Source organism: Rousettus aegyptiacus, unplaced genomic scaffold, assembly GCF_014176215.1.
Source record: "Rousettus aegyptiacus isolate mRouAeg1 unplaced genomic scaffold, mRouAeg1.p scaffold_m13_p_4, whole genome shotgun sequence".
Lineage (NCBI taxonomy): Eukaryota > Metazoa > Chordata > Mammalia > Chiroptera > Pteropodidae > Rousettus > Rousettus aegyptiacus.
In genome coordinates this window covers 135,422,316-135,441,251 of record NW_023416307.1, presented here as the reverse complement: position 1 = coordinate 135,441,251, position 18,936 = coordinate 135,422,316, and the positions used below count along the sequence as shown (strand labels likewise).

Below are 18,936 nucleotides of genomic sequence, written 5' to 3'. Positions count from 1 at the left end.
GGAGGAAATCACAGTAATAGCCATTGAGGAATTCATCTTCATAAAAATGTGAACAGTGAACAAGGCATATCTATTTAGAATGGGCCTAACTTCTTAGAGTAGTGTCATTCTTTTATTTTTTTATGTTATTATCATGTTCATAAACAATATGTATTATTCAAAGATGCCTATCATACAGTTATAAAAAGATTATTTAGTACCTAAAGGCACATTATTAAATAATTAACCCCTGGTTTTGACCTTTGATCTTTTTTCCACCTAATAGCTGGGTCCTCCCAATGGCTCAACTTTTATCCTTGAACTGTCAATCTAGGACTGCCCTCCATTTCAGAGCAGGGTCATTCTGAATTACAAAGCTATCAACTTAGTTAATTATAGATTTGTGCAAAGACTGTTCTTTTTGTTATAGCTATGACATGTATACATGTAATTGTCTTCAGAACAAACTTTTCTCTCCAATTTATTTCCATGATCACAAAATATGCACAAGTGACTCTATTGGAAGGATGATGCTTTCATAACTATTTTCACAAATTTGTCCAAACCAATTCTGGCCCTCCGGTTTCTAATTTACTGGCTCAAACTTTGCTTGGTAAGTTTTTTCTTTGGGAGTTGCAGGAAATCGGTAATGTTGGATTTTTTGAAGGAACGATTCTGGCCTTAAGTGAACTGTGTAATGTGTCAACACACCACCTTTTAGGTAATAAAGATGCTTTCCAAATAAGGCATGTGGAGACTGGGGAGGCCATGTCTTCCCCAGTAATTGATATTAGGTTTTCGGGAGGAGTAACTTCTGTTTAGCACTGGCTCTAAATCTTTGCCTGTTAGCCTCTCCTCCTTCTCTCCCTTTTCCTTTTATGTTAATTCATTTGAAATTTCTAAACAAACATCTACTTTTATTTAGGGAAGTACCATTAAAGTGATTCTCTGGTAAATTATTTAGAAAAATTCAAGAAGTATTTGAAGGTCTGCATACCCTCCTATTTATCAATGAATTTGGATGATTCATATTCTTATAGGTGAGGCTTTCATAAGATGATGGTACACTCATATGTCCAGCAAGCTGCATTTATTTGCCACTCCTTATCTTTTCCTTAAAGAACTAAATGATGTCATAAGTGCCAATTCTGTGTATCCGAAAGAACATATTCCCATTTAAAGGCAAAACAAAAACACGGTAATAAAATATTTATTATTATAGAACAAAAAATAAATAATTTAATTTGGCTGAACACCTTTCTCATGTTTAAAAGCTTTCTTAAACTGGAATAAAAAAAACAATGGTGCCTGTGATGGCATCTGGGGTGCAGGCAGTAGCAAATGAGAGTGGCAAGCCACCGTGTCACCCAATTTGGATTCTGGCTTCCCTCAAAATACTCTTAAGGATAATGTTTGATAACCCTCTGGAGAAGCCAGCACTACATGCAAATAAAATATGTAGATTAAAAAAAAGACTACTGATTTTGAACTGATTTTTTTGAAGTCACATTTGTATATATGGATTTTTCCCACCAAAATGATGACTTTAAGGGTTAGTAAAATCATTTTTACAACTCTTCTGAAAAAAAAAGAAAGGAAAGGTAATGCTAGAAGGGCCTATGTCTCAGATTGGTTAGCTGTCACTAATTATGTTCTCTCAGACACAAACTGATAAAATTTCCCAGAATGTATACACTTAAGCTGAACCATATGACTAATTCTGGCTGATGGAATGTGAGAGGAGAAAACTATGTCATTTCTAGGTTTGGCCCCTGAGAGATACAAAAAAAACCCTCCACATTCTTTCTCTTGGCTAGTTAGTTGCCCAGGTATAAAGTATCTAGTGGAGGGTTCTGAGATGAGAGAAATCTAATGCCTAAGGGAGCTAGCAGAGAGAGGAAGTCTAGATCTGTGGATCACTTAATAAAAAGCTACCATCTGTCCATAATCATGATTATGAGATAGAAATCATAAATCTTTTATTCTACTTATTGTATTAAGTCACTGAGACTTGGGGTCATGTGTTATCGCATTTAGCCTGACCCACTGATAAATTTTCTTAGCGATCACCTAGGCTAGGGATGAGAGACTGGAAGCCCATTGAAAGAAAGCAACTTGTCTTAAGTTATTCAATTTGTATATGTAGTGAAGCTGATACCTAGTATTCATTGATCTTGACAGAATCCTGTTTTAGTTTTTGCTTTTCCATATATGATGCTAACATTTCATACTATCAGGATGAAAGGGTAACTAATAGCCTCAAAGAAGTATGTAAACTATATAACCTAGAATATAAATATGCTTTGTTAGCACTAGTCAGACTTGGAACCGTTTATAAATGCTGGCAAAATGCAGTAACACAGATCAGTCACCATATGCTCTGCTTTTAAAGACCTTAATCTTCAGGGTGGAAAATATAAGTGGGATTACCACATTGCTAAAAGCTTAGCATCTTGCAGATGTTCATCTCAAAATTTTCCTTAATCATTTTCCTCAATGACATGAAAACCAAATCCTTTAAGTCCCTATTCATTTGACAGAAATGCAGCTACCTGGATCCCTTCGCCCTTGAAGAGTTGTCGTTATTACCACACACTGGTCCCCTAACTTGGTATTTCTTTGCTTCGTATTTTTGGACTACTTGTCTACTGTTTCCTCCCGTTAAAGCCGCAGCTCTTCTGGTGTCCTAGAATGCTGGGTTTAAATGCTGAGCAAATAGATGCCTTGAATCTGATGAAAAGTAGAGGCCTCCAGATCTGCCTGCCGGGCACAGTCTGCGCTGTGGTGTAAGCAGACTGTCTCTGCCATATGTCACCCGCTCTGCTGTCTACACCCTTTTGGGGAACTTCACAGGAAAAGCACTATTAAAGATGTTTATCCTGGGATTTTATAATTTGTTTTTAATTTTAATTTAATTTCCACCAACTTAGCTCATTTATAACAGCTTTACTCATGACACCCACTGACTCTATACTGTAACAGTTGTGTCTAGGTTTGGGATTAGAGAGCTAACTGAAGATATGTCTCACATGCCCAAAGATCACCTGAGAAATATTATTTGACTAGCAGCACCCAAATAGTGATATATGTACTGCAGAAAAATATTCAAGATTATTCTAACAAGTCCCAGGAGATTAAGTTCTTGAACAAAAACACTCCAATAAAATTATGTTTAAAATTTTTTCAACATATTCCACAGGTAAAGTATTGGCAGATTGAGCAAAGTAAACAAAACTCTTAAGTGAAAACATTGCTTCTTTTACCTAAATTCTCAGTCCCTCTGCATAACTGTATGTGTGTGTTTGAGTGTGTGTACATACAGGAAGTACTGAGAATGTATTTGTTGACAAATGTGATATTTTCACATTCCAAAAAGATTTTTATTCATTGCAATTAATAAGACCTTTAATTTCTTACAAAGATGAAACAGTCTGGAAAGAAATTGAAATACTGTTTCGTACTTTTGAAATTATGGTGGAGTGGAGATTTCACAAATTTATTCTTTAACTTGGAACAAGGGAAGAATGGAGAGCAATGATGTGTATAGCAGAGTGAAAAGCACATACTTGAATGGGAAGAAATTCTCTCAGAATTAGTATGTGACCATAGGGTTATTTATAAATGGGTCGATTTATGAGCAAATAAAAGCACAAATACTAGGGGAGAGGACAAGCTGAATGACCAAACTAAAATAGTTTTGCCATCTTACTTGTCGTCTTATTAATGAGATGTCTTTCCTGAAATATTTAGACACTGTGGGTTTTTGATGAAACATGACAAGTAATAGCATTAAGGTTAAGAAGATTAAAATGAATGTTATTCTGAAGATTCAGTGTAGCTTCTGCTGTAAGTCAGAATGCCTGAAGAAGTCCAGTTCCTGTTATGGAAATTACATTCTAATTTGTGGCAGAGTGCTTTAGTGGAATTCAGAATACCACAGATTGACTTGATTTTATGCCGTTTGATTCTTTCACTAATTCTGTCATTCAGGCAGTGGACTACTTAGACACCCAGGACAACCAGTTCCTTCAATTATAAAGCAAAAACATAATCCAAACTTTTGGGATGATGCAAGGATTAAAAGTTAAATTAAATAGAATAACGTAAGCAAGTTGCCTTACTCATAATACGTAATTAATAAACATTAGCGTTTTTTCCTGGCCAGTAGACGTGCTGCTAAATATCCAGTTGACAGTAGAAATTTAAACTTGATGAGATACGTTTTGAATTTTTGACTGAATTTCATTTGAAACAAATGCTGGTGTGGTTGATGGAAGATGTTATCCAAAGTGAAAGTCCACTTTGTGCAAAGGGAATATTCTACCCCATTTAAGTATATAACTCACTTAAGTTATATAATTAACCAATGACTGGATTTTTAGTTTGTGAGTGAATAAATTTTCTTTTTCCCACCTCCCCTTAAGCCACTGTAAAACAAAACAAAACAAAATCCTGAGTTTTATTGGATGGATGGTACACAGGTCCCTTCCAGTTGTAAGGTTTTATTATGATATAAACATGGAAATGTATATATAAAGGGTGAAGGAATTAAATTCCAATAAGCATTCATCAAGCAGGTAGCTGCATTCCTGTCACATGAATTGAGATTTAAAAGATTTGGTTTCCATGTCACTGAGGAAATGATTAAGGAAAATTCCGAGATGAACATCTGCAATTAATGTACCATTAATTTTACTAGAAAAAGGAGTACCAAGATGAATAAAATATATTTATTGTTCTCAAGAAAGCGATATATATACAACTAAATTCTTCACCTGTAACTCAGTTGAATTCTTTTTTATTTTTTAAAAACTTTCTCATTAAAGTATAACATACAGGAAAAAAGTGCATGAATCAAAAGTGTTCAGTTTGATGAATTATTAAAAAGTTCTGTGGTTCAATTTTTACTTACATATTTGCCAGGTAAAGCTTATTTTCCCATGGAAACATGTTCCTGATGAATGCTCCATGAACCTATAATATAGCTGACATTCAGTGCTCATGAGAGTAAGGGACAGGACACGAATTTATACCTTTGTTTTGATGAATAAACTTAGACTAAGTTTCAGTCGGGTCTTGCAGTGAGATGGCTTGGGACTGAAATTGTACTTTCTGACCTCCATTGCTTTCTTGCTGAGGGATTCCAGATCAATTTTTTTCACCTTTCTTATCCTTAACTAGTCTTCTTATCTAGCATATGAGCTTAATTTATCTCCAAATTACCATAAGAATAAAATCGGTTAATGTTTATAAAGCATTTTGCATAGTTTGGCTCATTAGGAATTATTATTCCATCAGCAGCATCAACATCACCTTCATTTCACAGAACCTTTCTCTCTAGGGCTGTGCTCTGTCACTCTAGTCTACAGGAGAACTTAAAGAGGGCAAGCTGAACTTTCAAGGCTTAAATAGCCATCAACGACAATGCAGTGTGGAATGGAGGACTTGGGTCTCCCCAGCTCCCCAGATGGGCCAGGGTTGAGGATTCCTGGTAGGTGTAATGTAACCTGGGTAGTTTTTAATTCTCAAGAAATACACATAAGTTGAGCCCTGCCTGTTTGTGTGTACATGAGTTCATATGCAAATTTTACACTTCTTATTTCAGGATGAACATCTGTTGTTCCTTATAGGTTGAGGCAACCAGGAAAATAGGGAAAGAAAGACATTTTTGTCTTGTTTATAGGATGGCAGGTAGCCTTTGTCCTCTGACTTTCCCAACCTATCTACCACCCTCTCCTCACAAAGAACTTTAAAATCTAACTGGTCACTATTCAACTTGCAAGCAAAAGCTGAAATAGTCAGATGTAATGGAAATGTGGCCGATCTCCTTGCAGGGCATGTGTCATGCTATTTGAAGGACAAAAGGTAACACAGAAGAGACTCCAGAGGAGATAAAACATGAGTTTGAGTGGTTTATATTTTATGTTTTTATTTTTAATATATATTTAAATTGAATTTTATTCTAAGAAAGTGTTGCTAAAATATGATTGTACATCCAACAATGAAGTGATTATCCACAGTTCATCTAATCACCAACTTTGCTTCATTTGTCCACCCATTGTTTTTCCGAAGATCTTGTCTTTTATAATTCACCAACTTTGAGATAATCTCTTTGTTTTGTTTTACAACTTTTAGGCAAATAAAGCCTTTACCTCTCTCAAGCACAGGACCAGGCAGAAGAAACAAAACTTTAAGGTTAGAGGGGAAGGTAAACTTAGAGTCTAGTGGAGTCCACTCCTTCTTGAGATCTTCAAGGAAGAAGGATATGGGAGTGAGACATAAAAATGAAAGAATAAAGCAGTAAGCATAAGGAACCACTAAGAGGAGGAGAGGGCACTGAGGGTCATTTCACTGCAGTCAGAGCAAGTAGGGTATGTCAAGAAGTGCATGAAGTTCAATGGCAATCTTTATTTACTCGACACCATGAGCATAAACACAAAACTAGGCTCTGGGGACAAGGACTGAAATACTACCTTTTTCTTCAAGGTACTACATTTGCTGCAACTTATGATTGCATTGAAAGACATCAGTATGAGAAAAGTTTCAGAACATAAAACATACTGGGTGCAAGTAAAATGTTTAAGCTATTACTTACTGAGCTTTCTCTATCATCTGTGACACTGTCTTAAACACAATGAAAGTGTATGGTATGTAAAACTGTTCACTACAAGATATTTCAGGGAAGGATTCCTGCTCCCTAATGAAGAGTATTTAAAAATACACAACTGACAAAGAAAACACCTGTTGGCCTGGGATGGCAAGGAAAGCTGACATGATAAAATGACATGTGAGTCCCTAAATATGCAATTTTCTAAGAACGGTGATCTCAGAAATATGCAGAGTTAATTATGTTTTCATTACACAAGAGAGTGCTAGCAGGTGCACACCTACATGCAGGCTACTCCTGAGGAGCTAAGTATCTGGGCTGTCAGATATGATTTTTAAAATTATTACTATTCAATAAATCATATTCAAGAAAAATGGTTCCAAACATCCCAATCTTATTTCAGACTGAAATGGGGACTAAACTTAAACTAAGTCCATGCTTTGGAAATAAATTTCTCATCGGTACAATCTTGAATTAAATTGTAATATACTAACATGGGAGGTGAGAGATGTTGGCAAATCACAGACTTCACTTGAAAAATCTATGCTTGTTTTTTTTTTTCCTAAAGGAAGAAGTGGGGAGCTGAAACTCATGGATACAGAGAAGCTTAATTACACAAGAAATTGTCTAGTGCCAAGAGGTCTAGGTGCACACAGCTCAATAGTGCATGAGAATTAGATGTTTTTTTTTTCAATGATATTTGCACTTGCATGCCTCTGAAAACATGAAATTGGAAATAAAGTCCTTTGCATATTAAAGACATGGGGTCCAGACCCAGATAGAAATATAAACTCACATTCAGGTACCACTGAGGCTAATGGAGATTAAGGAACATGAGAAGAACGTCACCAGATTTCATTATATATATTATAGATCCTATACTTCACAGATTACCACTAAGGGTAAAAGATCTGTGTATAATATTTTGATGAAGTATTTTATAACCATAGATAAGAAATTTTACTAGACCCTGGAATGTTCCACATGTAAACTCATTTCACCCCAAAGTTTGTCGCTTTGTGTCCCAAGCAATAAAAGTGAGGTACATAACAGTTCAGAATGATTTAACGGTCAATAGTATTGATTCTCTACTTTCAGAAGGTATTAGTGTTGTAATAGTTTATCTACTTCTAGAGAAAATGTGTGTGTTAGCTTAGGTATGAAGGTAGATCCCTTTTCATTTTAACACATCCTACTGTAGAACCACGTGGAGTAATTATACTACCTATATTGCAAAGTCTTTCCCCCTCATTATTCAGCTTAAATTCCTTCTGTGACTTTTGAAAACCTCTTTTCCTGAACTTATGGTAAGTGAAAAATAGCTGTTTTTCAATTGAGCTGTTCTTTCAAATTCTACTGGTGACACACTCATTGACTTTTTTGCTTCTAAGAAATGTAATTTTAAATTCCCTTAACTTTTCATTTTAGATCTCATTTAATGGCTACATAGGTTGCTGTCTTCAAGACTTTATTCATTTTCTCAAAATTTCACATAGTTACCAAGTCCAAGTAAACTTTTTGACATTTATTCATTCCAGCATAAAATATGTATTAAATATTGATTCTGCACTAGGAGCTAACTTAGGTACTGGTAGGAAAAAATGACCAAGAACAAGAAAATATGCATACTAAAATAACTTTAGATTTTTTTTAATGCTATGAAAAAGGTAAATAAGATGATGTGGCAAAAGATAACTCCAGAGCAGGTGGTCAGGTAAGGACAGAGGAATAGCAGCGCGGGAAGGAAAAAGAACAATGCAAAGGCCCTACGGCATGAGAGGCAGGCAAGATCCTGGCACGCAGAAGGGCAGGAAAGCAGGCGTTTGCTGGAACGTAATGCTGAACACGAGATGGGATCAGGTGAGTTAAAAGGGCAGGTAGAAGTTGGAATACATAGGATCTTGAAAGTTATGGGAAGAAGCCTAGGTTTTGAGGTGTCCGTGGGGATCCATCTATTGAAATATTTTAAACAACAGATCCAATTCATATTTTTGGAAAGATTGCTCATGTAGCCTTGAGGAAAAAGGGTGTTAAGGGAATAAGAACAGAGGTAGGGAAGAACCATTATGTCACTTTTCATTTGTCAGGGTCAGAGAGATGTATTTCAGCACCTCCCTCTTGCCCCCCAACACACCCACACACATACATGCAACTCCCACAAGCTGGTGAGGGCAAGTTGACTCTTTCATTAGTATAGAACTTTTACACTCAGTTATGTGTATTTATATATGTGTTAACTAATGCATATGACCACTCTGGAGCTTTGGCAATTAATTTTGCATATATATGTATTTGTTTCACTTGTGGGTAAAGATTCTTACATATTCAATATTTTAACTACACTCTTGAAGCGTGGTGCTTGGTAAACAGAGAGAATGCGTGTTGTTGGCAGAGGATGGGGTGGGGATTAGAATATTATGATAAACGTGGAGGTTTTGAACTGCTCGGCATTTTAAAGCATTCAAGTACTCGAAGATTTGAAAAGTGGAGGAAAGATGCTGAAAGTGGGAGGTCCTTAAGGGCTCCATTGTCTCTGTTTCAGGCACCTTCTCTGAATTTCAGTGTAACCTCCTCTTCCATACTGGAGTGAGCATTCAAAGACCTTCAAATGGAGGCCACTGACCCTCAGGAAACTGAAGAAACATCCCTCCTTTAAGTAAAGAGGTGAGGGGACTGAAGGGGACTTAATTTTTTTATGTTAATCAGATTATATGACAATAACAAAAAATTGAGGGAAACATAAGAATCAACACACTTGACATGTAATAAGTTTCATCACTTAGAAACCCTTTGGTAAGGTAAAACTGGCAAATTTATCTTTTCAACAACCATTGTAATTCATTGCCTTACAACCACAACAACACAACTATTGGTATCTACCATGTGCAAAGAACATAAGATGTTTATATGTAGCCATATCAATATCTGATCTTCAGTGTATTAGCATTATTAGTTTTTGAAAACAGATATTTTAGGTACTCATCAATTATTTCATTTGCTTATCAAAATATAAGATTTTTATGTTACTTTCCCAACCAACAACAAGTGAGTTTATCCTAAAATCAATTTTATAGGTTTTATGATGAGAAGTGAAGTACATTTCTTATAATTGGCATAGAGAGAAACAAAAATTAATTTATGTCATTTGGGGGGCCATTCAAGAGATATAAACAAGGGCAAATATGGAAAATATATTATGTGCATAAAATGCATAATTAGTATAAGGTCAAAATAGTGTTAGGTAGTCTTTTCACAAACCTAGAAAATATTTTATGCATTTTAGTTAATTTTTCTATGAGACTTAGATGAGCTGTCATTCTAAAGTTATGTAATGTATCTTAGTTCTAGGAATCATATCTTTTTACTATATGCGTATTTTATTTTTGACAATTTCATAAAATGCTTTTTGGTCTTTATTTTAAAATAAGTTGACTAACAGTTTTTCTTAATCCAGATGTGCTAGTAATTCTCTATGTCACCTAATAGTTTATAAGCTACTTGGCAGTAAAACGTTACATCTAGAAGGCAAAATTAAAAAGGCGCAAAACAATCAATGAGAGACAGTTAAGCTGATATACCTCAGAAATAATAGAGAATTTGGGGGTGAAGGGAAAGCACAGAAGAGAGGAGAGAAGAAAGGTGAGAGGAATAGTAAAGGGCTGAACAGTGTGGCAGAGTGGCCTCATGCTTTTTAAGAATATAGAAAAGTTACATTTGTGTTTGCATTCCTATTATCCAAATGTTATTCCTTCTAGAACCCATTGACTAACCTTCTGCAAGGGCTTCAACCCACTAAAAATCCTGTATGTTGGTTATTTTTGTTTGCGCGTACATGAACATGAAGGAAAAGAGTCCCGCTCTTTTCCTGACACCAGAGCAGAGATGCAGAACATAGAGTGGGAATATATAACTATGGGTTACCATCAGAATATAAACTCCCCTGACAGTCATGCAATGCTTAGAAAGAGCATGAGACTTTTCTCTAGGCTATGAAATTATGGGGAAAGTCCAAGTTTACCCAGCTGTTAGAAGGCATATCATCCTAGGATCTTGGATTCTTGGATATATATGTACGTAGAAGTTTCAAGTGATAAAAGATTAAGAAACACATAACAATAAAGGTTTCAGAGATAAACTACCCTTAAGAGTGTAGCGTATAGGAAGACTTCTGAAAAAAAGCAAAACTTTTGGTTCCAGTTATAATGAAATAATTTATATTGAGCTAACATTCCAGTAAAAACTAATTATAAAGCTGGACAAAATACGTCAAATAACTAAAAGCACTGAAGAGCAAGCAACTAAGGTAAGAGTTGGGGGGCTGTGATCCCTGAGAAGGGGAAGCTTACCAATGTGAGCACCACATTTACCCAGGTGTTTTCCTGAGGGAATTTGCTATTTCATCGTGAAGTGGAATAGGGTACACTCAAAAAGAGCAATCTTATTGGAAGAGGAGACAGAGGATGAAGTTCAAGTGTACCAAAACATTTGGGATTTAAGGAATAAAATTTCAAAGAGGAGGTAACTGTATTAACGTGGCCCTTGAGGCATTAGCCAGCTGAGAACTTGAGCATGCATGCACAGGACAGGGCTCCAGGAAACTCATAAGGAAATGGCAACTGGGAATCTAAACGGCGTAGCAAAGAGTTCAGCAGCCACGCGATGCCAAGGAGATAGAGACTGGAGTTCTAAGCTCCACCAGATAGGAGTGGTCTTGGTGAACATTGAGGCTTTTTGTCGAGATCCTAGAAAAACTATGCTTTAGGAGTGAGGACCACACCTCCAGAGTAAGGGCAAAACTTAAAAAGATCAGCCCACCAAGCCTAAGATGAGCTCTGGATAGAATGAAAGTGATTTTCTGGTACTCTATCTGCCTGCCAAAAGAAAATCTTACCCCATTTGGAGGAAAATAATTTAAACAGACTCTCATGAGCAACGTCAATATTTAAACAAAATTATGACACTTGCCAAAAAAGAGGAAACAAACGATCAAAAAACAAACAAACAATAACAAAAGTAATCAAGAGAAATAACGGATAGATAAAAATAGTCCTACAAGCAATTCAGACACTGAAGCTTTAAAATCACTGTGATCAGTGTTCAGCAAATAAGAAAAAAAGGATAAATTTGATAGAAGATAAGGATCTTTCAAAAGTAATCAAATAAAAAGAAAATAAGGGCTGAGATTCAATATTTCCATTTGTTTGCACCAAAGAATATTAGCCATTTCTCTTTTCTCTCATTTCTTCTTCCTATTTTAATTGCTTCTACTCCCTAGTTAATCTCTACTCTTCAAAAATAGTTGTCACATCAGGCTGTTATAGAGCACAAAAGAACCTGTACTTTTAAAATGTGATCTTTTGAATGGAAAGACATGAAAAGTGTCTTCAAGAAGAAGAGAAAACATAACTAATAGAAAGTGCACAGATTTTAATATGACAAGTACCTGTGCTCATACACTGTCCCTGCCCCCTACAAATTTGAGATCACATACACGTTATTAACCATTCCATATCTGTTTTCTGTTCCATAAAAATTGATTGACACTTACTTTAAAAAATTTTAAGCACTAAACGAGATGCTTTATACAAGCAAAGGACTTAGCATAAATAGGTTCCCTCTTTTGCTGTTTGCTATCATCAGCGGAGAGAAGCATACATTCAAAACTGGTATTCTTGAACTTTGGAATGGGATACCATCTATGTGTTGACTGTCAATTGATATCCTCAACCAAGATGAGGTAATACACAACTTGGATTCTTTCTCCGTCTTTCAGGGTGGAAAATATTAATGTTAACAAAATGTCTGCACAATATGGGTTAGTCAAAAGAATAGTTTCTTAAACCCTTAGGAAAGAAATTGAGTATTGCAAATATCTGGGACAAAGCTCAAGACAGAAGATCAGGCTTTTGTTGTTACAGAATGCTATGCATGCTCTGGCTTACCTTTCAACAATCATTCCTATTAAGTCATTTGTCTCTTTGACACATCTAATGAAGTCATATTCACGATCAGCTTAATCACAGGATGCAGTATAGTACATATTTTGACAGGAAAGCTGTTTGTATAAACTGAAACATGTAGCAAATATATATTTCATAAAATGCTCATTATGCTTTCAGTGTGACAATCTTTGGCTTGAATCCTTTTATGCATATTTAGTAATTTTAAGATAGACTTTTGGGTACTGGTTAACAAAAAGATTATTCTTAAGCAAGGGGAGTAGTGAACAATTACAAATGCAGCAAACTCTGAACCATATATTCTATCTGGAAATCTTTAAATTCTGGAAAAATCACACATCTTTAGCTAAATATATGTCATTGAAACTGATTCTAGTTATAAACACATGAAAATAAATGAGAAAAAAATGAAGTTAAAGGGAAGGCATTCATAAATAATACTTTCCTAGAATGTTGATAACAACATTGACTTTTAACTAATTAGTTGCTCAACTTGTAGCTAAAGAGTCATACTATATACATTTAGAGACTTTTTAGATTAAGGTCATTATGACATATGCCTTTACTATTGTAAACGATCTTCAGGCTCTGTGTTATCAGATCTCAGCATGAAATAGAAGTGAGACTTACATCACTCTCATGACCTTCTCGGAGGTTGTATGTGAGGTCGTGTTGAATGTCGTCCACAAATTTGTGTGCATATTCTGGGTAAAGGTCTAGCACTTCAAAGAGCCCTTTGAGGATAATGCACTGGAGATCACAGTAGGTTAAAGCCTTCACATCTGCATTGGTCTTGATCACTTGGTCCTTAATTGATAGGTTTGCTCCGATTAAATCCCCCTTTCCTTGAAACAGCGAAAAAGGAGACACAAGAAAAACAAGCTTTGAACCAGTAATTTCATTTGATTTACAGTCTTCATTTCTCAGAGGTTATATTGAAAAGAGAAGTGGAAATTTTGTCCAGTACAGAATTTCTCAACCTTAGAAGTTTTGAGATTTGGGGCCTGATAATTCTTTGTTGTCAGAGAAGGGGCTATTCTGTATACAGAAGAATGTTTAGCAGGACCTCCCATCCACCATCCTCAGTTGCGACAACCCAACATATCTTCAGACATTTCCAAATGTCCCCTGGCAGGTAAAACTCTTCCCAGTTGAGAATACTGGTCTAGAAGATAGAGATGAGGAGACCTAGAGTTAGGGATCATGAGTCATAGATGGGCTCCAGGCAGGTCCCTCCAAGGATTCGGTAAATGACTTTAGACAAGCCATTTTATATTTTTGTCAAAGTTGCTTTAACCATTCAAGAGAAACAACAATGGCTCAGATTTTTCTGAGTGTAAAAAGATCTTGTAATTCTGAAGTAAGACCATCACAAGGTGTTATTAATAATTTTGATTCTGGCACTTCAGACGATAATATAAGCATGACCATCAGCTTTCTAACATACTCAGGTTGTTTATTTCTAAACATGTCTTCAAGACAGGTGATGTGGGAGGGGGAGCCCTCTATCCCTCTTATCAGAGTTGGGAGGGAGGATAGCTATTAGACATTATGGACAGTGAAATCTACTATATAAAAAATGTAAAACACAAGCCATAGTCCCAATGCTCTGTGACAGTGCAAAAAACCTATTTTCTTCATCCAAAAAGAAAAAAGAAAAAGAAAAGCTCTTCACTTGTCCCACTGCAGAGGGAGAGGATCTAATGTGACTTTATCCAATTTATCTGTGTCCCGCCCCACCCACACACAACTTCTGATATTTTGCCGTCAATACCTCAGCCTGTCAGTCTTAGGCTGGAATTCACCTGCTTGGGAACCAGCTTGCTTCCTCAAGTTTTTTTGATTAGATAATATTAGACAATTTATTTGAATCTTTACATTGATTTGAATCAGTTTAACTTAGCAGGAAGGTGAGTTTAACTGCAAATGCACAAAAAGCTGATTACAGCTTCAGATTTCTTTTAGACAGCCATTAAGTTAATCAGCAATTGTATGAGAAATATGAAAGAAAATTTGTTCGAGTGTCAGACAAACTTAGGCTAAAAGCTGAGGTGACATGAACAAAGTCACAGAGGACAGTGGCATTAGATTCGTGGCTACAACTTAGAAATTCTTGTGTCTTTGCTTTGTCCTCAAGTATCATTATGCCTGGGCTTTAATTTATTTTTTTTTAAGCCACTTTGCTCCATTTCAGATGAAATCACAATGAATACTTGACCAACCAAAAAATCACCAAGCAAGTAATCTTTGGATTATAAAAATATCTTTGGAATGTTATAGCATAAGCTGCCTCTGTCAGTTCCCCATTCAATATATTTTTTAACTTTTAAGTTTTTATTTTTTATTGCGTCTAGCATTTCTAGAAGCAAAGTCCCTGCAACGTAGCAGGCTTCAATAAAAGTTTTATTGAATTCAATAGTAGAAAGAAACATGATAAATTAACCATGAATACCTAAGATATAAATAAATATTTATGGCAGATAAAAATTTGAGTATTTTAAAATTATTGAACTATATCTAGACTAGGTAATATCTTCTAATTAATATTGGATTTAAACTTTAAAATTGAACCTATTTGGCAGAAGAAAAAAAAGACTAAAATCTGTATTTAGAGACCCTAAAAGAATAAACAGCTACATGACACTAAAAAATTCCAGTTTGCTTCATGGTTGTCACCAATACCGCTAAACTTGGAAATGTTGTTTCTTGGTTATTTTGTTATAAGTCTAAATTGTGGCTCAAAAACTCAAAGTAGGGTTCTAACGCTAGATGTAAATACAGCCAGGATGCCATGAATACAGCAAAATTTCAGATTCTGTACGTATGATGAAAATTTATCATGACGTGCTGTCTTGACATGATGAGCATTCACATTTTCTGTTAAGTAACTAGTGTTTGGAATAGCTTTAGGGTCACACTTTCATACCTTGGGTGAGCATAGTGTGACTCTTTCAGCACCAACATCTTGCCAAACTTGGCACCCTAGAAAAAAATTCCAGTTTATTTATTCATTTGATGAATATTTATGGAATACCAACATGTATCATGGGGCTTCAGCTGAGCCCTGGCAAGCTGGCACTGGTAAATAAGAACATGGTTTTCACCCTCATTAAATTTTTAATGTCTTATGAATTTCTTACTATCTAGATTTAAATATTTTTGTTATATGGTAGAAGCAAAATGTGAAAATGTTAATCATGGAAATCATAATTTTTCGAGGAAATTGGGGCCTGAAGCAAAAGGCAATAGATTAAATCTTTTAGTTGTAAATAGAATTTTTAAAAAATAAGATAATTCAATTGAATCATGTATAGTGCACAGTGGATATTACATATAAGCCACTAATTTTTTACCCATTATGCCCTAATGTTATGGATGACGCCTTCATATTGCATTCCTAGAGCTGTTGGTAGTTATCAAATTTAAAAATACATCACGATTATGGGGAAAAAACCCCACATAATGTTTAAAAATGGTGCATTATTTTTGTTTACATATATATCAAACCATAAGGTTCTGGAAAAATAAATGTGCCCTTTTAAAAAGCAGGTTGTGTTAACAAACAGGCTATAAAACTTACAGTGGTTCTAAGAAAATGCATAGAAAAATATTTTATGATTAAAATGAAGTGTCTGGAGTAAATTTAGAAATAATCATCACTTTTAATTTAGAATCACAGAATGATAGGATGACTGGCCTTTAACTTCACAAAACTGAGAAGTGGGCAGAGTGCTAAATTTTCACTAAAAACACACCCATAGCAAGCCTCACTCTAACACTAATAATGAACTGGCAAAGTTGATAATAAATTCTTTGAGTTGTTATTCCATGTTTTTATAAGTGGTCAAACCTAGAAGGTGAGTCAAAAATTGAGGCAAAACTTTGAAAGGCAAGCCCTACCTTTCCCCTGGTAAATGGTAAACCGAAGTCAACATGAAGACATAAAAAGCATATGGGTGTTTCACCAACTGCACCAACCTAATAGGGTTGCAAGATTGGAATTGGATAATGAATGTAAAACACTTGGCTCATGTTAGGGGTTCGATAAATATTTGTTTTCTTTTCTCTTTCAAATTTTAATCTGTCTTGATGTTTACTAGCTAGAATTCAGAGATCGCAGGCTAACAATGATTATATAGAATAACAGGCAGGCATTGTTTAGAGATAGAAAGACCAAACATAATGATTTTTATGAGCACTTATTCATAATGCATAATCATTTTTGCACTATTTCTAGCACAGATAAAACTTAATTTTCGTGTTCTTCTCTGAATTGATTCTCCATAAAAATAAAGAAATGGTCTTTTAAAACTGACCAGCTATTTAAATGAAACGTGGCAGCATGAAAGATGCCCCCAGATTTCTCCCCTTGAAACAACACTAAGCTTAACATCTAAAACTCAACAAAAAACACCCAAACGGCACACAAGTACGTCTGAGTGTGGGATCTGTGCATAAGAACTACCACAGGTCAGAACCCGGGGCTGTGGACTGGGAGAAACAAAGAAGTTGCTTCTTGCAGCACCAGAGCTCCCTGTAGGAGGAGGGGGAGGGGTGAATGTGCAGTGACCTCCCTGAATAGCCCTGCCTCGGAAAGCTGTGAGCTTCCCACTGGGCCGGTGGCAGTGCCCAGTCATCAGGGCAGAGGGCAGAGAGGCAGGATGGGACTGCCAAAAAACAACGGTTGATTTTTACTGGTCGCGGTTGCAAAACCAAAGCTGAACCACAGCCCCCAACCCCTAACCCAGAGGGCTCCTTCCCACATACCCTCTGAGAGTGATCACATGGAGCCCCAGGGGAATCTGAGCAAATGCTGCCGAGACTGTCACTGACACTGACAGGGACTGAAACCAAGGGTAGCGAGTGTGATTAAATATCTACAAGAAAGTAAAGTCATTGTATAAAGGCATTATTAAGGCTTTGTATAAAGCTGGGATCCAAGAGGCTTAGAGGCTACCTACTGGAAACCAAAAGAAAAGCACCTTCTTTGCGACAGGCTAAAGAGATGTCTTTAAATAATAAATCTTTCTGGAAAGAAAGCAGAATACATTTTCATTAATGCCGAGGTGGAGAAATAGTCCATTAAACACCATGAACTATCCTTTACATATTTATCATGGTAACCACACACAGAAGATTCAGAAATTAAGTATATAACATAAAACGAGAAGAACTAGAGGGAAAACCCACAAAAGCCAACCAAAATAAAAAACAGTAACAAAAGGACAAGGAAGCAATGGAAATACTGAGCTACCAGAAAGCAAAAGATAAAATGGCTATAAGAAGACCTCATATTTCAATAATCACCCTAAATGTAAATGGACTGAACTCACCAATAAAAGGGCACAGAGTTGCAGAATGGATCAAAAAACAAAATCCAACCATACATAAAATCAATAAAGAAATAATATCCTTAAATGATACTTTAGACCAATGGGACATTATTAACATTTACAGAGCCTTCCATCCCCAAACAGCTGCTTATACATTCTTCCCTAGTGCACGTGGAACAGTCTCAAGAATCGACCACATACTGGGACACAGAGATAGCCTCAACAAATATAAGAGGATGGAAATCATACCAATCATATTCTCTGATCATAATGCTTTGAGACTAGAGATCAACTACAAAAAGAAAGCAGGAAGAACCACAAATAGATTAAACAACATGCTATTGAAAAATAGCTGGGTCAGAGAAGAAATAAAAAGAGAGATCAAGAGATACATAGAAACAAATGATAATGATAGTACAACATATCAAAACTTTTGAGACATGGCAAAAGTGGTCATAAGAGGAAATTTCATATCTTTACAGGCCTATCTCCAAAAATAAGAACGAGCCCCAAAAAACAACCTAACAATTCATCTTAAAGAACTAGAAAAGGAAGATGAAATGAAGCCTAAAGTCAGTAGAAGGAAAGAAATAATCAAAATTGGAGCAGAAAGAAATGAAATTTAAAACAAAAACAATAGAAAAAATAAATACAACAAAGAGTGGGTTCTTTGAGAAGGTTAATAAAATTGACAAACCCCTAGTTCGGCTCACTAAAGAAAAAAGAGAAAGGACACAAATAAAATCAGGGATGAAAGAGGGGAAATTACAACTGACATTGCAGAAATACAAAGGATCATACAAAAATACTATGAAAAAGTTTATAACATGGAATTTAATAACCTAGAAGAAATGGACCAGTACCTAGAAAAATATAATCTTCCTAGACTGAATCAAGAAGAACTGGAAAATCTAAATAGACTAATCAGCAGTATGGAAATTGAAACGATCATCAAAAACCTACCAAAAAGTAGAAGTCCAGGACCAGATGGCTTCACTAGTGAATCCTACCAAACATTCAAAGAAAATTTGATACCTACTCTCCCTAAACTCTTCCA

At 35.7% G+C, this 18,936-nt stretch overlaps 1 protein-coding gene across 2 annotated transcripts in view; it reads right to left on the bottom strand.

The window, feature by feature from the left end:
- KCNH8 (potassium voltage-gated channel subfamily H member 8) overlaps positions 1-18,936 on the bottom strand; it is a 298,686-nt gene that overhangs the window by 40,666 nt on the left and 239,084 nt on the right. For both annotated transcript variants that reach the window (XM_036219525.1, XM_036219524.1), the window contains one exon: positions 13,177-13,391. In XM_036219525.1, coding sequence (XP_036075418.1) covers positions 13,177-13,391 — 215 coding nt within the window. The remainder of the gene's footprint in view (positions 1-13,176; positions 13,392-18,936) is intronic.